This window comes from Fibroporia radiculosa (genome assembly GCF_000313525.1).
Source record: "Fibroporia radiculosa TFFH 294 genomic supercontigs, scaffold74, whole genome shotgun sequence".
Classification (NCBI taxonomy): Eukaryota; Fungi; Basidiomycota; class Agaricomycetes; order Polyporales; family Fibroporiaceae; genus Fibroporia; species Fibroporia radiculosa.
In genome coordinates this window covers 1-20,495 of record NW_012133171.1, presented here as the reverse complement: position 1 = coordinate 20,495, position 20,495 = coordinate 1, and the positions used below count along the sequence as shown (strand labels likewise).

At 50.8% G+C, this 20,495-nt stretch overlaps 4 protein-coding genes across 4 annotated transcripts; 1 reads left to right on the top strand and 3 right to left on the bottom strand.

Annotated features, from left to right (window-relative positions):
- Positions 1–1,022: 1,022 nt before the first annotated feature.
- FIBRA_00274 (uncharacterized protein) lies at positions 1,023–9,312 on the bottom strand (the record flags this gene model as incomplete). Its single annotated transcript, XM_012322173.1, has 22 exons — positions 1,023–1,472; positions 1,533–1,789; positions 1,841–1,984; positions 2,039–2,072; positions 2,127–2,917; positions 2,980–3,143; positions 3,193–3,590; positions 3,639–5,131; positions 5,179–5,387; positions 5,446–5,584; positions 5,633–5,747; positions 5,801–5,962; positions 6,015–7,234; positions 7,288–7,844; positions 7,895–7,991; positions 8,045–8,192; positions 8,244–8,328; positions 8,384–8,467; positions 8,519–8,724; positions 8,778–9,024; positions 9,085–9,218; positions 9,277–9,312. 22 exons carry the CDS (start codon positions 9,310–9,312, stop codon positions 1,023–1,025), a joined length of 7,170 nt encoding a protein of 2,389 aa, XP_012177563.1.
- A 2,139-nt stretch (positions 9,313–11,451) lies between these two features.
- Positions 11,452–13,762, top strand: FIBRA_00273 (uncharacterized protein; the record flags this gene model as incomplete). The annotated part of the gene is made up of 8 exons (XM_012322172.1): positions 11,452–11,712; positions 11,766–12,117; positions 12,177–12,263; positions 12,325–12,460; positions 12,520–12,701; positions 12,755–13,055; positions 13,123–13,141; positions 13,202–13,762. The coding sequence occupies 8 exons, from the start codon at positions 11,452–11,454 to the stop codon at positions 13,760–13,762; spliced, it is 1,899 nt and encodes a 632-aa protein (XP_012177562.1).
- A 456-nt stretch (positions 13,763–14,218) lies between these two features.
- FIBRA_00272 (uncharacterized protein) lies at positions 14,219–15,892 on the bottom strand (the record flags this gene model as incomplete). Its single annotated transcript, XM_012322171.1, has 12 exons — positions 14,219–14,522; positions 14,578–14,598; positions 14,650–14,678; positions 14,735–14,778; positions 14,836–14,923; positions 14,979–15,038; positions 15,094–15,147; positions 15,195–15,239; positions 15,295–15,524; positions 15,580–15,630; positions 15,687–15,741; positions 15,800–15,892. 12 exons carry the CDS (start codon positions 15,890–15,892, stop codon positions 14,219–14,221), a joined length of 1,074 nt encoding a protein of 357 aa, XP_012177561.1.
- Positions 15,893–19,823: 3,931 nt separating this feature from the next.
- FIBRA_00271 (uncharacterized protein) lies at positions 19,824–20,154 on the bottom strand (the record flags this gene model as incomplete). Its single annotated transcript, XM_012322170.1, has 3 exons — positions 19,824–19,935; positions 19,987–20,067; positions 20,120–20,154. The coding sequence occupies 3 exons, from the start codon at positions 20,152–20,154 to the stop codon at positions 19,824–19,826; spliced, it is 228 nt and encodes a 75-aa protein (XP_012177560.1).
- Between the last annotated feature and the right edge of the window lie 341 nt (positions 20,155–20,495).

Below are 20,495 nucleotides of genomic sequence, written 5' to 3'. Positions count from 1 at the left end.
GTAAGTCTAGGGTTAGAGTTAGGGTTAGGGTCAAGGGCGATACCTTGACACTCTCTCATCCTTGTCTTAGAGTCTTCACAGGATAATAAGACAACTCTTAAGCCTTCTTACTTGCCTTGTGTCTAGTCAACACAGATAAGGTTTATTGCCACATTTATATTTCAACAGGGACCAGTGTCATTGATTGTCATGGTGTTCTTGCAAAATGCTGGGATTTGGCATGTAAAGGTATGAAACAGGTCATGCACAATGTTCTGTGAGCACCCTTCTATGCTCCTGAGTTGTCATGTAGGGCTGACACTGACACACAGTATGTCGCAAGCAAAGTGGGATGAGCAGGAGAGATAAACCAAGAAGGGAGTAAATGTGGCTAATGCAGCACAAGAGAGGAAAAACAACTTGTAGTTTAAACAACTGGCACGTCAGGCTGCTAAGGAGGCTGCTGCAAAAACACAGATGAAGCAAGCAAAGATGGAGAAAGTAAAAGCAAAGTTGCACAAGTGTGAGATTGAGGATGCCTTGTACGCGCGTGATGTGCGCGAAGTCTTCCAGTGAGTGTTGACATTCACAGCAGCGTTTAATGCTAATTGGCCGGCCCATTAATTTCTAGCCACCTTATACACTCCGGCGCGGACTCAGCGGCTCCTTCAGACTCAAGTCAGCCTCCATCTCAGCGTCGTGCGGATGTCCTTGGTTAGCTCATTGCTCGTCAGTTGCTCGAAGACGCATATTTGGACTGAGGTTGCGTTCGAGTCATGGTTATGTGTAGTATGTCGTGATAGATTAAAATGCATTGGGCAGTGGGAGGAGTTCAACTCATCAGGAGTTGGTGTGATCCGTGAGGCGAGCCACGTGGTGATCTATCGATTGTGGTCAAATGCGTGCGGACTTCTTCTCGTTCACGACTTGAAGCCGTTAACCGACCTTTCTGTGGTCATTGGTCATGCTGACGTATAGTATATAATCCAACGCAGCTTGCAACGACTATCACTCCAAGGCCACATTGAAATTATCAACTCGCATTACATCGTCGGCAGCTGTCCTGTTGTCCTCCACCACTCCACCCACCGCCGCACGTCCTCTTCACCCAACTGTGGTACACCAGCATCCAGTGTCTTGCTCACCTTTCGCGCTTCCTCTAGCTCAACGACAATCGGCCTGCTACCGGTCATTGCATTCCCCACACGATTCTGGTGGTCTGGATCGCTTCCTACGCGAAAGAACTCCAACAAGCGAATCCCGGCTTGTAGATACGGCGATCGTGCTTTCTCCACATCCGCCATGTCTCTCTCCAAGCGTGCGACCCACTCGGGATAGCTAACGAGGGGCAGGTTCAACATGGCCGAGAAATGCGCCATCATGTGCGACCAGGAAACGGGCTGTGGATTACGCAGGTGCAGGACGGGGCGCGATGAGTCGAGCATGTCGGCGAGAACGGAAGCGGCAATATCGACCGGGATCCAGGATACGCTCTGTGAGAACAATACGTTCATACTGATTGAGAGATGTGAACGGAAAGAGAAAATGCGTACCCCGACTGCATCAGGCAGACAGCCCATCGCACAACTTGCGGAAACGAGACTCGGGACCCATTCGGTCACTTTCCATGCGCCATTCCTGCTACCAGAGAGCTGCGAGATACGCACAATGACGGGCTGGACCAGATTGTGCTCTGCTGCGACAGCAAGGACCTGCTCCGAGACCCACTTGGATTCGGTGTAACCCGAGTCGATCGCGACTGTCGGGTCATCGATAGGTTCTTCTCTCAAAGCGTTTAGCGACTCGATTCCTGAAATGTGGCGACTGAGAAACTGACGCTTTGAATGGGAATGAAGCTTACTCCGGTAGATCCCCGTACTGCTTGCGAAGATCAGTCTTGGCGGCGGGCGGTCCAAGAAGCCAGACGACAAGTCTATGAGTCGTCGGAGGACGTTAATAGCAGGCTCAAATGCGGCCAGGGAGCTCGTGAGATCTATGGGCCAAGCTAAAAGAGCGTGTTTCAGTTGAATGGTTTGACGTTATGCAGCATTCTGCTCACCGAGGTGCACGATGTGTGTGAGCGAGGATCGCAGCTAGATGCACGTCATAGAATGAGAAACAGCATTGCAACAATGTACATTACCTACCTTATCATAATCATATGCTTGAAGCCCGAGCGAGGGCTCATGCAGATCACCGTCTAAAAGAACCAGCCGCTCAGAATTCAGCAGGGAGCATACCAATGCTTGCGCTGTGAATGCAGCCACTTGGCGATTCATACTGGACATGCCAGCCCGCTTTCTGACCAGAGCATATATCGTCTGCACTCCGTCTAACTGCAAGAGATGGGCGAGCAGATGAGCACCAAGACTGCCGGTGGTTCCGGTGATGAGAATTATCTTTGGACGCTCGACCGTACTGGTGCTGACAGGCGAACGGTGGGGAAAGCCAGTAGTGTATTTGTCAACCATATCGAGCATCTCCACAGACTTGGATTGGAAACGATGCTGGTCGACATCGGTGGAGCCTCCGGACAGACTGGATGTATGAGCTCTACCAGCTTCTTCGGTGCGAAGCTCAAGGTCAGTGAGCGTCAAGTCGGCGAGGAGTTGTATTTGGGACACAGCAACAAGGGGACGCAAGGCGTATGAGAGTGATGCGGCTGAGAGAGAGTCCAGGCCATAAGAGATGAAGGGAACATCCGCCGAAAGGTCCTCAGAAGTAAGATCAAGTGTCTTGCACACAATCTCACGCAGGTTGCTGCCCTCTGGCTCCGCCAAATCCGGGCTCATGGATGAACCATCAGATATGAGGTCGTTGTACATTGGAGATGGCCCAAGATTTGAGCGTACGAGATTCCAGTCAAGATCCGGAATGTACTGCCAGATGGGACCTTCGCGCAGCATTCGAATGCTATCCTCAATGCAGTCGCACAACTCTGTATAGAATAGTTAAGTCATATAAAAGGAACAACCGTTGAACTTTCCGATGGACACGTACCTGCGCTCGACATACTCCAACTCATTAAGTGTTTCATTCGTGCCCACCGCAAAGTGTCAGAAGAGGAGATATAGATCTGATAACCCGTGTCGAAAATAAATGGTACAGCGATCGTTGTCGCATTCTTGTATTTCCGCATTAGTCCGGTCAAAGCCATATTCGCGCTGTAAATCTGTTTATTGAATGCACAATGCTACCATGTATACGACTCACCATGCGTAGTTTGTTTGACCCGCATTGCCGAACAACCCACATACCGACGAGAAAGCAATCAGGAAATCCAGGGAAGCGATGGAGATCACTTCCTCGATGGTCCTCAAGACATTGACCTTGGACGAGATGGGCGCTTCAAATGTCTCGGCTGTTTGTGATGCAAACGTGCGATCAATGAGAATCGCTGTGAGGATCATACAGCCTCCTAGCGGACGTCCAAGGCTATCAACGAGATGCTTCATCTGTTGGACGGACAACGCGTCGATTGCTTCCACTCTCAGCACGAGATCAGGCAAGCTCTCCAAGTAGACCATTATGCGCTGGCAGACAAACTCGTCTCTTCTGATGATACCTTCGCGTCCTGACCTTGATGTTAATATAATTTCTCTCGCACCTTTCTGATAATCCGGTTAGATAATTGGGAGCCTGGAGAACATTGCGCGTACCTCATACATCCATAGAGCGACTCGCAGGCCGAGACTTCCAATCCCGCCAACAAGGAGATACGCTTTCTCGGGATTGAAGACATCGTGAGTCAACGGGACTGAAATGCAGGTCGGAACTTCGCTCAAGAATTCAGATGGAGAGCAGAAGCTTTCATTTATCAATGTGGTGCCTGAGATCCCGCATCTAAGAGCGTCAGCGACAAGCCATGGATCAGTGTCCACAAGTCCAGCAATACCCGCGCTATTATCATTCCACAGGAAGACCTTCCCAAATCCGGATGTCAGTTCTCTCAGCATCTTGATCACTCCTGTGTCCTCCGATCCTGATACGATGAATCGGGGCCTTTTAGGGAGTGTTAAGAGCTCCGAGAACCTGATATCGGCTGGCAAGGTAAGAACGCTAAGTCCTAGCTGGGTGTATATGCTGGCGACCTGACTTCCTAGTTCGGTATCTGCGTCTGTCACTAGAATCGTCTCGCGACAGAGACGTGCCGGCTTAGAAAAGGTGCTAGGCCCAAGAGCAAGAGCGGCAATTGTGAGTGCTAAGAGGGGTGGCGCTGAATGGAAATCGGCAGAATGAGGATACTCAACCAAGCTCTCCTTGTGAGAGAGTACGAAATTGGATATCGGCCCCGACGTGATCCCAGCGATCATACCAGGGATGTGTTCTGTGCCCCCAAAGAATGCCCACAGCTGACCAGGTCCTCTCGCTAGGCAATCAACACGAACGAGGGCGAATCCTTCTGGAATGTAAGGCGTTACAGTCTGCTTGACGGAAGACTGATCACATATCCAAGGGTATTCCAAGCGAAAAGCAGATACTGAAGTAGGCGGCGTTGTTGCAACGATTCGCGGCGCAAGCACAGATCCGTAGGAGTCGATCATAATCTCGACTTCGCACTCGGGACGCAAAGACAGATACTTGATAGCCTCGTTTCGCTCCTCCACGGTCCACGAACCTTCAAACACAGCCATCCTGACGACCCAACTTCGATACTCTCTTCGCAGAGATTTCGTAAATCCAACGCCAGCATCCCCATCGAGTCCCGCGGATGCGATGAACCAGACTTCAAGTTTGTCTAGTGGATCCAGGGTCATAATAAGAGGCTGTAGTTCCATCTCTTTACCTCTCACGTACTCGAACAGAATATATGATGCTCTGGCAGCGTGGTGGGGCGAAGCATTTAATTCGGTGTCAGAGAGGCTGCTGTATCCACTGTCAGACGCGTTCCCTGTTGACAAATCTCGCCCGCGACGCTGCTTTGATAGAGGCAAAACAGGGACATCTAGGAGGCATCCATTCCCCGGGCTAGCCATTGTCTCGCTATCGGCGCTTCGCCGAGGTACACTGAGGCTGGTAGGACGGTGAATGAGTTCATTTCGGCGTTTCACTTCCCTGGTGAATTGGCCATGTCTAGCAATCTCAAATCCATCAAAGGTGCACAACCGGATTCCCTCCCCGTCTACCAATATAACGTCACACACCACACACTCTGGAAGGTTGTGAGCAACAGATCAGGCTTACGATCGCAGATCGTACCTGGCGTCCACTTTGTGATAGTGGAATAAGTGTAAACGACAGGTGGGAAAGGCCTTGTAACCAATCCATCATGTAAGACAAACGCGGCCGTTCTAGATGGAAGGAAGTATCGAGGGTCCCGGTCATTCTTGTTGCCGGTGAGCGCAGGATGCACCAAGCCATGCAACGCAGCATCGAGTATGGCCGGATGTATCCGATATTGATCTAAACTAGCGACGGTTGTGTGGGTGTGAGCTGCAGTCAGTATTCATGGTGAGATTGGCTTACTTCTCAAGATCATCTTCCCCACCTCTTACTTGCATTAAGAACTCCTCCCGTCCGGACCCGTCCATACCTCTACTGCACGCGACCACTCTTTGATATATCGGCCCATAAGAAGCAAAGTTCGTGAATCCGTCGTAGAAATCTGCCCACTAATGAATCTCTGTCAGCTCGGAGAACGTTTGAAGCTTACCTCTCATGTCGATAGGTTTGAGTCGCTTACGGACCTCGGTGAGATTTATAGGTGGCTTCTCGTCTCCAGCCTCATACGTTTTGGATAAATATCCTCTCGCGTGAACACGGTCGTACTGGTGAATAGCAAAAGGTGAGGGTAGATATATAAACAATCTGGTAACTCTACCTTGGGTGGCCACTCGTTCGCGAAAATCATAGGTGACGCACTCTGCACTGTCCATCGTGGACCCTCAAGGTCGACGTGAACGGGTGTGGGACGTTCAGATGACAGCGCGAGAAAAGAAACGAACTCTACGCTCCAGAGTTTTCTTGCACCAAACTCTAAAGCCTGGGACAGCTGAGTGCAATTGTTTGCAGCGTATACAGCGGAATAAGCTCACCATCTCAATATAACCTGTTGCCGGCATGATTGGCTCATCCTTGATGACATGTTCGGCCAGGTCAGGATGTGTCTTCGCATTGATCTGCAGCTGCGGGTAATTCAATGGGCCGTTGCGAACTTGCTTCATCCGGGCGACATGGTGTGTATGAGCAAGGTAGGGAACGTCCTTGCGGGAAAAGGGATACTCAGGGATGGACCCTTCGCTTGCCTCGACGACTCCGCACAGAACGTCGAAGTCAATGGTGCTACAGCCATAAACAACCAGCATTCCCAGACATTCCAGGAAGCTGAATAGTTCAGCGCCAGGTGCTTGTACTTTTGGTCGCCTGAGAGTAGGAATTACATTCGCATTGCGCTCGTCGATCATGGACGTTAGATAGCTAATGAGTACCGGATGGGGACCGACTTCAACAAAAGCCGCATTAGGATACTTTGCTAGAATGGCCTCTACGGCAGGAGTAAAGTGGACGGGACCACGAGCACTATCCCAGAAGTACGAAGCATCAAATGGAGATTCGTACTGGGCACCAGTCATCGTCGAGTATACCTCGATTATTGGACGCTTGAGGGAATATCTAGCGAAGACTTCCGCCAACAATATCTCATATTCGTCCTGGCAAAGATCCATCATGTCTGAGTGAACAGGAATATGCGTACGGAGGCGTCTGGCGAAGATCCCGTGAGCAATCGCCTTTTTGACAGCAAGGTCGACATGAGAACTGGCTCCAGAGAGCGTCACAGCATCAGGGCTATTGTAGCATCCGATGGACAGAAAGCCTGGCCCTGCGTCCAAAAGAACGCTACTTATCACTTCTTGCGCCTGATGTGGAGAACATGCGAGTGCCGCCATTGCGCCATTACGATCTTCAAGTACCGTCATAGCCTTCGCTCTTGCTATCGCAATTTCCATGGCCATAGCCGCAGAACATGCGCCGGAGGCATACAGCACTGCGGTCTCGCCTGCGGAATGGCCGATGACAACGTCTGCTTTTACACCCAAGCCAGACAAAGTGTCAACAAGAGCAATTTGAAGCATAGTCAAAGCGGGAAGAGTAACCGCTACTGGCCATATGCTGCCCAGGCCATTGATAGAGTCCTTATCGTCGAAAAGGCCTATCTGATCGACCAGCGACAACCCCATAGCGTCGCGGTAGACTTTGTCCATTTCTCTCACTGTCGCGCGAAACACAGCTGATGTCTTGTAGAGATCGCGCCCCACTACACAAATGAGAACCATCATGGAAGACCAGTTCACGAAAAACTGTACGTACTGTCAAAATGTTGGGGACCTTGCCCGGAGAAGACATATACGACCGGGGGTGCAGACTTCGGGATGATCATTTGTTCGCTAAAACGGGATAACTGACCGTGCTGGGCGATGGAGAAGGAACGCCATGTCAGAGACCTCGACCTACGGCCATAGACTCGCGAGACGACATTTGCGTCCTCCTTTGCAATGAGGCCTTTCAGATCATCTTCTATGGCGGTTACAGAGCGAGGTGATAGTCCAGCAGCAATGATCAAAGATAGCCCAAGGGCGCTGGATCGCCACAAGGACGATAATGCCCTCCGCGCAGATGGTGGACCCTCAATGACACAGTGCCCATTCGCTCCGCCAATTCCGGAACTGGCCATCGCAACCAGGAGACAGCCAGATGAGCTCCGAGACGCGAGCAGCTCTGGCTCTGTCGGAACGCGCAGCTTGTACTCTTCCCATTGTATAGCTGGATTAGGACGTACGAAGTTCACATTTGGTGGGGCGACGCCTGTGCGAAACATGGAGCATACTTTGCAAAGTGAAGCGAGGAATGCGGTGATCTCCAGGTGGCTAGTGTCAGCATTAGCAGAGAAGATTCGAGAAATGAACAGCGTGCGCACCCGATGTTTCCTTTGATACTGCCTACTAGCAGCTCATCGTCTCGCTTGAATTGAGCACCCACCCAGTTGGCTTCAGTAGGATCACCTTGTGCAGTCCCTGCAAAAAAGTATCATCAGCATCATTCCATACACGGCCAACGCTCTCCACACCTGTAGCATGTAACTCAATGAAATCAACATCCTGTGGTCGTCTTTGCGCCTGAGCAAATGCTCGCAGCATCGCGTCCTGCTGAGCGGAAGCAACAGGGGCATTGACTGGAGCAAGTGATCCAGAAGAGTTTACCCCCGTGCCCAAGATCTAATTCGCTACTATCAACGATCGTGTGTTGAACCCGGTCGACCTGCTTACTGTTCCGTAAATGTGATCATGGTCACGCAGAGCCGTATTCAGTGGCTTCAAAACAATTGAAACGACACCCTCCCCGCGCCCGAACCTATAAGTTGTTATAGATGCCCGGATAAGCGCATACATGAAACTCGTGAACATACCCATCTGCGGACGCATCAAATGGCTTGCACTTGCCATCGCGGGACAAAATACCACCCTGGCTATACATGAACCATTCCGCGAGCCTGTGAACTGTTAAAGTATCTTGATCCTTGAAATTTAAATCTACCACACACCTATGATTGATCTGACATCCACCTACGACGGCAGCTTCGCATTCTCCGTTGCGGAGAGCCTGCACGGCCAGATGAGTTCCATATAGGCTAGAGCTGCATGCAGTATCAACGGGAACAGATGGACCTCGCAAGTCAAGGTGGTACGAGACGCGGTTCGCGACCATCGCAGGGCCACCAGCGAATGTTCCGCGCGCCTCCCCATCATCCTATGTGTATACCAGTTAAATTCAATGGAGGAAGACCGCATGAGGATGCCTACGTGTCCAGATATGGTAATCATGTCGTGTGCAACACCAGACATGTAACACCCTACATTCTTCCCGCGATAGTCGATCCCGGAGTCAAGAAGTGCAAGAAATGTAGTCTCTAGCAGACGGCGTGTACTGAGCGGCATGAATCGTGCGTCCTTGCTCGTAATGCCAAACTCGAGGTAGTCTAGGAGGTGCACGTCCTTAAGAAAAGCACCTGTGTCTGAAACAATATGGCCGAGCCCATCACCGCGTAGGCTGTATGAAAGGAGTATGGTTTATTACAATAAGCGTAAAACGTAGCGCAGAAGCACTTACTGGTCGATGTTGAACCTCTCGAGAGGTATCTTCTCATATGCCTCGCCTTTCTCGAGGAGAAATTGGAAGAATGCTTGGTAGTCGAGGTTTTTGTCGCTATATGCGCCACTTGGAAGCTGGGCAGCGATGCCAACCTAACGAAAAGGACTCATCTGTCAGATGCATACTAAGTGAAAAACAAGCCAAACGCACAATGGCAACTTGAACTCCGCCTGTAGTCGAAGCCATGACGAAAGAAACAAAAGAGATGGGAGTGGTATCGGCCGTCGACCGTGCACGTATTAATGTTCACGTAGGCTACGGCGAATATATCTGCGCAAAAGAGGGGCAGTTTCTGCAGTGGGCAATGCTACAATCAAGCAATCCACCAGGCAATTGAGCGTAAAGTACTCACGCTCCAACACGACACAGGGCCCATCAGTCGGGAGCACACTATCCGATTCACCGGGCCCGGAGAGCAGATTAGCAATTGCAAATCTTGGGTCTAACGGCTCTAACCTAAGTAGTAACCCAACTGGAAGGCTGAAACGGAACAGAATCGGGTTCTATGGTTGGCATCAGAAGCCATGGCCGTGCAGCTACAAACCTAGTAGGAATCGTAAAAGCGCCTGAAAGGATGCTCAACCATCTCAAGCGGTATGCTCGCACATTGGCCTGGCAAGCCATTTTACATGGGTTTAAAATTGGACCCTCTGCTTGAAGCACTTTCTCAGTGGCATTCTCCATCCTGATCTGAAGAAGACATCTACTCGCGGGTACGGAGTCACCGCATCACCTGCGGCTACGATGGGGAGCACGCCTGCTGGGCGGCATTACGACTGCTTAGTTACGAACGTGATAAATCACCAGGTGATGGTCCACTGCAATGACGTATCAGTGCAACAGGGGGATTGAGTACTCAGTTGTCAGATAGAAAAATAGGGAGCCGATTGCTCGTCATGTTCGGAGCTGAGGGTGCATTGAGTCAGCAGTCCTGCGGTTTGAGATAGTCGCATCTGGATGGAATCCAGGCTGGAGAATCGATGGATGGGCGAGCGGATCTAGTTTTACGAATTGGTCTGCACGGCCATGGATCTGCAACAGCCAGAGGGTCGGACTGATCTCCGGGTGTATGGGAGCAAGGAAGAATGGAGGGCAAGACTAATATTGTACGACTTGGGACGTCATCTGAAGGGGTTCGTTTAAAATTCCCGACGCTCATCGAGTCATGGAGGACAGAGATATGCATACAGAAGTGTGGCCTAGGATGATTGTTGGATTGGTGCTGATTCGAGTATAATGCTGCGAGCTAGCACAGACGGATCAGAAGACACGCAAACGAGCCTGAGTGACCAATAAATCACGCAATGTCGTGGGTCGTGCAGCCAAGAGCCATCATAGAATGGCCGCCCACTGTCATCAGTTGGCCTGGTCGAGGCAAGTCTAACGTAGCTTCCGAGATGAACATACTTTGCATCAGTTGCTGGGAATGGGAGGTCAACAAAGCCAGCGAGAGTTTAAATTTGCTGAAAACTCAACTTGACACTGCGACACACGACTTTGCATAATCGCTCAGCGGCCTGCTGAAGACGGTCCCAGGCGGCGGTGCCAACCGATCGAGTCAGTCGGTGCGGATATGAGCTCCGATTCAGACCCCGAAGGTACCGAAATGGGGATCCCCACAGCCCTGGGACCGGTTCGGTCCACCGCCTACTGGGACTTCATTTTGGTCGTGTTGCTTGGGATGGACGGAATTGTCACATTTTTCTCGCTTTACAATTTTGCCGGATTTCAATAGCAACTGTTTAATTGTGCTGCCTGAAGTTCATTTCCGCCGAGGCACTCGTCCATGAATTGCTTCTGAAATTACTGGGGCCCAGGCTACGTAGTGTTTGATTTATGTTCGGATGACCATCATATCATTCCACGGCCGCGGTGGTCGCTACAGCACAGCTCACTTCAGGGACAGAACTCAGAGCTTTACATACTAATCCCATTCATGCCGGCGAGTAAGTGCATGCTTTCGACGAATTACATAGATGATGACTTGGTAGACAGGAGACCTTCTCAGCATCCTTTCGTGGAGGTCACTCGGGATGACCACATGATGAGCTGATGAGCAGCTTCTGGCCCCGATCGCCACCATTTTCAAGTTCATCGGTTTACATAAGGTCGTCTCACTTCAGGGAGCCGAGAGGTTAAGTTTTGTGATCAGCCTGCGATCGGCTGAGACTTCAGCGACTTAAGTCGGGCTTAAGCTCCTCGGCTCCCTGAAGTGAGAACTTATATAATAGTATGGTATGTCCGCCGCGCAGGGCAACATCGCATTACGGTTCTATCTGACTTGCCACAAACTCTTGCCTTGGTCCTAACCACATTCACTCTGCAATGATCTTCAAACCGCTGTTCCCCGAAGTCCTGCCTCTCGCTGACCAGAACGTACACGATTTTCTGTTCAACAAGCCCGCGCGTACGCCAGACGTGGACTATCCAATCCACATTGACGCGCTCACGGGAGTGCGAAGAACTCGCTCCGAGTTCATTGACCGTGTTCGCGACGGTGCTACCGCCCTGGTCGCTCCTCTCTCCTCAGGCGGTTTCGAGATTGGACCCAACGAGCATGTCGGAATCCTGAGCTATAACTGCCTTGTAGGCGTTGCGGCGTATATATTTTCAGAGGGCTAACTAATGTTATCAAGTAGGACTACTTAGCTCTGATGCACTCGCTACTCGTGGTGACAATTCCATTCGCCCTCCTCTCTGCGTACTCGACGACGCCGTACGAGATTGCACACGCGGCGAAGTCGGCGAAAGTAACTCGCATCTTCGTCGAGCCTAGTCTCCTCCAGGTGGCGTTGCAGGCTGCGCAAGAAGCTGGAATCCCAGAAGAGCGTATCCACATACTGAACGGCATCGTGAAAGGAAGGAAAAGCTATGCAGAAGCCATCGACGAAGTCGAAAGGTGCGGCGTGCCCAGGACACCTGTGAAGCCCGCCGACAGAAACACCTTCGCATATGCCGTGTTCTCTAGCGGAACGACTGGGGCTCCGAAGGGTTGGTCAACTCATATGGTCGCATCCAAAATCGGAATGACCAACTATGATTTCTGACAGTCGTGATGCTTACCCACGGGAACGTCTGCTTTTCGCTCGTACAAGGTGAGATGATCGCGAAAGAGGAACCTCCTTTACCCAAGGCAAGTGCTCAGTATCTAAGGAACGTTCAGGAATTGAGACTAAATATGATTTCAGGGCATGACAGTGGTCATCCTGGCTCCCCTGCCCATGTCACACACATATGGACTAGGGCTCATTGCTTTTCGCGGTTTTCGGTCTCCCACTAGCTTGATTATCTTCCCGAAATGGGACCTTGAATTAGTTCTCGAGGTCGTCCCAAAGTGCGTCAGTTAGTAAATGCTCTCTCGGACCGACTTATCCCTTCATGCAATGACACCAGATTCCGCGTAAACGGCCTTTACCTGCGTCCGAGCCAGCTACACGAGCTTGTGCACTGCAAAAACCTCAAGAAAGAACATTTTGTGTCCGTCATGGTCATAGGTTGCGGGTCCGCCTATCTCCCGCCGAAGCTCGCCCTTACTGTGCAACAAGCGATCAGGCCCGGGCTGCCTGTCGTCCAAGGTGATGTTTGTGTTGCATTCCGTTCCGCCTCCGTTGTTCATGTGAATCGTCAGGCTTTGGAATGTCCGAGATCGCCAGTATCGCGCTGCGGATGCTCCCGCCCTCCGCGTTTGGCGGACGCGTTCCCCCTGATTTCAACGCTGTGGGATTACTTGTCGCAGGGCTTGAGGCGAGAATAATACTCGCAGACGGTTCCGAGGGCGGTGTGAACGAACCGGGGGAGCTCTGGTTGCGGGGTGCGAACATCTCTCCGGGGTACTTTGGCGACGAGGCGGCGACGAGAGAGGCGTTTGCCGAAGGTGGCTGGTTCAAGACGGGTGATCATTTCAGGATAGACCAGCACGGGCGATTCTAGTGAGCGGTTCATCCAACCTAGACTTATGTAGAGCGCTGACGCCGATGCCGTCGTCGCCTTTCGCAGCTTTGTTGACAGGGCGAAGGTGCGAGGGCGCTGCCGTGCGTGGGTGTTGCCAGGCTGACGAGTGTGTGAATACTTGCAGGAGATTTTCAAGGTGGCGGACTTCCAGGTGTCGCCGACGGAGCTCGAGGACGTGCTGCGAGCCCAGCCCGACGGGCTCATCACCGATGTCGCCGTCGCTGGCGTGCCCGTGTGTAGCAACGGCGTTGATGCCAACGAGCACATCCCGCGTGCCTGGATCGTCCTGAGCGAAAAAGGCAAACAACGCGGCGGAGATGCAGTCATGAAGCTGCTTGACGAATGGGTCCGGCAAAAACTAACCCAGTACAAGTGGGTGACGGGCGGATATGAGGTTGTTGCTCAGGCATGTGTAGCTGGCACGCTCATACAATTCACTCTTGGCATCACTGATCTCGTCCCTGGTCATATAGATTCCCATGTCGGCCGCTGGGAAGATGTCTCGCAAGGTCCTGTTGGAGCGATTTGTGGCGCAGCGGGAGAAGGCTACATTAACTTGAGGCTCAGGCGCGACGTGGTGGAGGGCTCCAGTTATTTGTTGTGTGTACGACATGCGCGCGGAAATGTGTTGCCGATGTCGGGCTTCGGATCAAAGGCTCGCCATAGGCATCTCTGGTTTATATGATCACTGCCGCACGATTGCTGCTTATTTCTGTTCGTGGTCTTCTGCCATACACGTGCGTGATTCCAATTCGAACACACGTGAACTCGAGAGAGCGCAACACACATGCACTGGTCCCTTCGAAGTAAAGCGGGCAGTGGCTAAGGGTAAGGATACAACAGTATGCGCAGACAAGAAACGTTTAAGACACTCAAGCCTGAGCGAAGACTGCGACGGGTATAAATTAACAAGACTGGTCCTTGTCCTAGCCGGTCATACATCACGGTATACAATCATAAACAGATACCATAGTTGATAAGAAAGCCGCTTCTCTGGGGAGGCATGCACTGCGCAGATGGTTGTATTGTATGCACTGCTGCGACGAGAGCCAACAGCCGCCAAAATTTCATGAAAGCACCTAGATCCCAGGAAACGCTAACGATTTAGCGACCCGAGGTTGTTTAGAAACGTACAGCATACCTAAACCGCCAACCCTGCATCTGTCGACATTTTCTCGCGCGCAGCCTCTTGTTGGATGTGAATAACAGCAACTTGTGGCCTAGGGCTGTGATCACTGCAGGTTGTACCTTCCATTGAAGGTTTTGGGCCAAACGGGCTCGCTCCGTCGAGAGTTCTGCCAGTGGATAGCCCATCAAACTCAGCTACGCTTGTGTCACCACGGACTGGCAGCTCTATCCGGTTGGTCGCGAAGGACTCTTCAGCGGATCGCACTTTCTTCGACAGAGTGCGGCTATTGAGATTGGTAAGGAGTGTGTTGGCGTATCTGATACGTTCTACTTAGACTCCCTCAGTCAAGACGAGCGACAACGAAAGCATACAATTTAACAAGAACTAGAGCTCTGAAAGTCCACGTCAGTCTTTTAGTGGTCCTCATCTTCGGCAAGACTCACATGCATTCGAAAACAAGTGTTTGATTGACCTGACGGCTAATAAGATCGATCATGTTCCATTGGATCTGATAGCATGAAGACTTACGGGAGGAACATTGGCAACAATAGCACAAATAATAGCCATGGTGGCTGAACACGGCTTAGCTGCACACAATTATCGGCAATCAGGCCACCGAGATCACTCACCAGTGAGCGTACCGGTCTCGATGCCCAAACGTACAATGCGATCGATGACGGCATCTGTGCTCTTAACCCCAGTCTTGGAGTAGAGGAGCTAGAGGGTGCAATGTTACCATGCGAATGGCCGATTGTTGCAGGACATTACGCACCAAGATCGTCATCGACACTGCAATTACAAGGTCAACAACGCCACTTGTTACAAGCCATGTCTAGTTATTTCGGCCGTCACCAGAATGCCACTGGAAAACCGAGTAAACGACTCACGATTAACTCTGGTTCAGCGAGCTTTGTTGCCTCCCAAGCAGGAAGTTGTTCAAGCTAAACGCAGTAAGCAACGCAGACAGAGATATGTAGTCGTTACATACTTTGGCACCGCCAGCGAGTCCGGCGCCCAGTTGGATGAGGCTCAGCTGCAAAGAATGGTTGGTGTCCACGTTATATTTGCGAGAAGCTCTCCAGTCATACCAAGATGATAGTTCCTGCCAACCACCGCAATCTAGAGAGAATATAGATACGCCAAGCAAAGAAGATTTGAACGATGGCGGACACAACTGCTCCCATAACCGGGACCGCGAACCAAGTGTACTGGAATCCAATGACAGCTTCAGGGTTGCCGAAGTTGTACAAGTAAACATTGAAGAAAGACGTGGTAACCAACGCCGTCTCGACCCACTCGTAGATGAGCAAGCTATATACTATTCGAGCGGAATCAGACAAATAACACTTAGCGAGATTCACCGTAATTCTCACCTAAGCACTTGAAGAACAATCGGTCACGCGGAAACGAGACAGTGTAGAGGTCTAGGACGAACGATTCAGGATTCAGCAGATTGCACTTAAAGGAAAGCAGCACTCACACACTTGAATGTTGAGAACTCCCAGCAACGCCCAGTTGAAAAAGGTGCCTAGGATCTACAACCAGTCCGATATGAGCCTACGAGCTCTCGACGCCAATCGGCGCTGAACAAACCTGCGGCCCAATACTGTCAAGAAGAGACTGAGGGTTAGAACACAGCTTTTTCGTAACACCGACGACGTACAGCAGGTCGAGCGACGGCGGCATATCGGAAAGGTCAAATGTTATGGGGTCTGAGGATAAATAAGTAAAGGAGTGTCCTATCTGATTTTTTGAAGTGCAGGTATGAGTGTCTCGCCCGTCTGACAACCAAGAACAGACGGAACTTGGAAGTGTGAGGTCGTGTCAAGACGTGCGATTGCTGCGCCATTATCAAGACTCAGCCAGATATAGGAAAGTACACCAAGAGCACGTTCCGCATCAGCGGACGATGGTTAACCGGCGCGTTACAGCAGCGGCCCTGCATCATGAGGATTTGAATGGGGAACTGGATTCTGCAAGACTGGGCGTCATCGCCGAGGCTCGATGGGCTTCGGGCGCTGGTGATGATCAGAAAGCGTTGACACTCCATGTGGCATGAACGGATCTACAGCATTCGCCTCCTAAAAGATCACAATCGAGAGCGTTGTACGATCATGGGACTGATGCGATGGTTGGAGCATTGTCAAATACCGTAAATCTGATTGATCAATGAGAAGCGACCTGCACCAAACCCACTCACCAAGGGCGTCTCCAGAGGAATTTCCCCAATCGTAACATTATTCACTTGCAGCGATTGCAAATGCGTACATGGATCTCCAAGACACAGCAGGAGGCCCTATCCGCCGCTTGGTGTACTACATTGTACGTAAACCCGGTTGTCAGTTTGAACAGGGTTGCTTGAGATCAGAAGTGTCTTGCCGCGCTAGTCGCTATTGGCAGATTGGCCGCGCCCTGTCTGGCTTGCCGCCAGAACCATACCTAGCGAATGGAATCTGGTGGCAGACGTCTGGAACTAATGAGGTATACGCGAACATTAAATATCTCATTAGCTCCCGACACAAAGTTACATGCAATCTAATGCTTGTAGCACTCTTGTCATGCGTTGGGTCAAATGTCCTGATCCTAATCGACCCGAAAACGCGTCCTTGGCTTCATGACCTCAGAATAAAATACTGGGGTCGCGAAAAATCATCCGATACAACATCAACGCAAAATCGAAGAATGATAAAACTTGTTCGCTCACCTCCCGTAGTTTTGTCATTCTTTGAATCCTTGAAACGCATTTTCAGTATAGCATGGGTAGAGAGGCCCTGCGTTGTAGAGGCTACGGTGGCTCGCCAGTGAGGTCAAATGTTACTTATCAAATTGAAGGGTTTTGCGTAAGCCCAACCTACAACGGGCCAGGAGTTAACGTGCTGACTCGTTCAACAGGAAATATGGAACTGGGAACCTCGCGATACTCACTGTGGATTGTTTCTTACAACAAGGGTACACGTACCGTATTACAGTGACGTCTAACGACACAAATGATGTTCTCCGTGAGCGATTACTCTGCGTAGCTTTGTACGAGATTCCATTATCTAATGCTTTCGCAGGTTCGCCTGCCATCTTGTTAGCAAAATTCATTGATATTATTTATTGAACAGGAATAATTGTTTGATTATCGTTGTATTCTCTGATGAAAGTGCGGAACTGGAATTAGCTATAATTTGTAGTATTGGTCACAATGCATTTACCATTATAAAGTCTAAGGAAGTAACTCCCAGGAAACCGGCGTCATCTTGTCCGTACTGGTCTCGATCGCACCATTGTCGCGGCAGATTGGCACAGAAAATGGTCTGGTTTGCCGAGCTTACACTCCAGTGTCTTATTGCCTCACCATCGCTCACTGATCAGTCAATAGCGCCATCTCAATTGAAAATCGCTTTACGCATGCCTGGCCGCTTTACCTGCGTTGCGCAGAAGCGAATAGTCGTGTTCCTGAGAATCAGATAGCAGGGCATTCGATATCAACGTAAATATCACCACGTACTGCCCAGCAGCGAACGGTCCCGCCAGGATAGAAGTCAGAAACAACCCCCTGTCCCCCGCGAGACATCAGCAAGGTTGCTCCGATGAGAAGCTTGGATTGTCATCCCTTACTCCTTCCAATGGCGTCAGACACGATTCCTCAATTCCGATTCCTCAATTTAGCCAAGATGTCCTTGATAGCACGATGGATACTGAAACAAATCCGGTAAGAGCAATCGAGGAGCGTGCCCAGTTCAGCAACTCGGCGACCGAGCGGTTAGGTCGGCTTCTCCGTATACACATATCAGTTCTCATCGGAGACGGATAGATCCCGCAAATAAATTAACCGAACCTCGCGAAAATAGTGCATATAACGGAGAGATTGAAGTTATTCCTGGTTCGAACTGGAAATAGGCGGAGGACAGCGTCAACAGGAAAACAGAATGTCTTACATGCATGTTGACGTGGCCATAGATATTCAGGCTCCGGCCCCTTCATTGGCGAATCTCGACCATGGTTTTCGGGATCAGGCATTGAACTAAATCGTTGATCTCAATTCGGGACAAACGCCAGTTGTTTCCTCACATCATGCTCTGGGAGGTCTTCCTTTATTTCCAAAGAGCAGGCTTTCTGAAGCATGCGCGAATGAGATTGAGCAAGCTAGTGACATGAGCCGTTATAGGGACACAGCATACCTGTTTTTTGACACGGGGGAGAATCTCATCCAGTGTGTTCATATACTCCCAAATGGACATCTCTTCGACTTCCTCAACGTCATTTAACTTCCTCCAGGAGTAAATTCAGACAACCCAAAGCCGTTACTGTTTTGTTGAGGTATGTTTTCGAGAAGGAATAGAAGAAGAAAAAGAAGAGAAGAGAAAGAAAAGAAAGAAAGAAGTCAAGGCCATTCTATATGTTCCTGCCTGTGAATCCCAGAAGAAAGTCAGACATGATAACCAAAGTTAGTTGACGGAACATATACTTTGATAAAGTGATAAGAATCACCTCGATTTACCCCGATCTGAATAATCAAGCACTTTCGCTCCTTTCCGCTTCATCCATGGTTATATCAGCCACTGGAAACTTGCCACCCAGAACAGTCAGCTAGGCTCTGGTCCTATTCCAAACGCGCACGCTGTACGTTCTCCGGGCATAGAGTTTATCCAGACATAAAACCGCTATCTTTGGAAATAGTGATGAAGAATGCCGGGCAGAGTGACTCCTGCTCGTGAGCCAACACCCTGTATGTGTTCTTGCCATGCCAGTCTTGAGAATTAACGACTCGAAAGCGAAGTGTTTGCCAGCCAACTTGCCCGTTACGCAGCTAAACGCCACCTTAAACGGCCTTCAAGGAGCTTGCGGTGTGTCTTTTCCTAAGATCTTCATAGAACCTTGATGAAAAGTGAGAAAAAACACTTACACTGGAAGCAGGCTTCCACAAGCGATGAGGTAGACCAGCTCGTATTTTGAAACTTCTGTACGGTCTAGTCTTTTGATTCCCTTGCTTAGAGTGATTCTCGTCGAGAGGAGCATATTCGAGCACCAGCATCAGAAAGGTCAACTTCCTCTTCAATGCGAGGAATGAGAGGGCCGAGTAAAGGATCCGTGATTGTCTTTGGACGCACCCCCTGATGGATCTGAGCAGTACGGTCGCTGACTGAAAGAAGACGGTGTGGAAGCTGCTAAGGCGCAAGACAGGCTTCGGCGACATGCACTCGGTTTACCAACGCCGAAGATGCGCGGCTATTGGGCCTCCCGCAGCCCAGACGCGGCATCCTTGCCACGGCAGCCATGCTGAGAATCAAGCGTAATATGAGGGAAAGAGAGAACGGGACAAGGTAGCGAAGACAACTGGGCGACGTCCTCGGACACTGGCAATGGCTGTGAGGGAGCACATAGGCGCGGAGGAGGATCGTAGACAGGCCCGAAAGAAAATTGGAGAACGCTCAGCCACTACGCCGAATCGAACAAAAGCAAAAGAATCTAAGTACGACATTGTACACTTGGCATTCATTTGCAAGAACGTTCTGACGACGGTCTGCGGGCTACAGCAAGGACCAGCACACAACTATGATTAGTTGAACTCGCCACAGCAGCCAATGCATTTCACTCTACAAGATAGGCTCGAATGCAGGTCGTCGCAAGCTCAATCCAAGTACGCATCTTCGAGCAGCTGACGAGCAATGAGCTGGCCGAGGATCTCGGCACGACGGCTCAGTGGAGTCGGGGGCTGCGGGGCCTGGTCGTTGCTCTGGTGGCTAAAGCACGATCTGAGCACTGAACCTCAACTTTGATATGTTAACACTCACTGGAACCAAGAACGCTTCAGCTTGGCCTTGACGGGGGCTTTGGCTTTGGCCGCGGCTTCCTCCTTTGCCCGTTGGGCGTCTCTGCGCACTGACGTCAGCCTAAACTTCACGGCAAGCACAGAACAGCACTCACGCCTTTGCATCCGAATGCCTTTGCAAAGCGTCCATTGCTGCCCCTGCAGCAATCACGGGGCCGAAAAGAGTAAGCGCACAGGCCATCCCTACTACGCATAGAGTGGCCCCCGCGGCAGACGACACGTCCAAGCGCGCGTTACTTACTGCCCCCTTGACTCGTTGGGTCATTGTCGGCGGCGCACCAGCGCGGGCATAATGGTAATCTTAGTCCCGTCCATAGAGGTCGCTGAAAACCGCGTGAGTGTCACCGAGGAAGCCGGAACATGGCTTCAGACATACTAGACTGAAGCAGAAAGGACTGGCACAGCTGCTGCACCCAAGACATGGTCTCGTACCCAGACGTGTCTTCGACACGTCTGGGGTAGCCTAGCAGA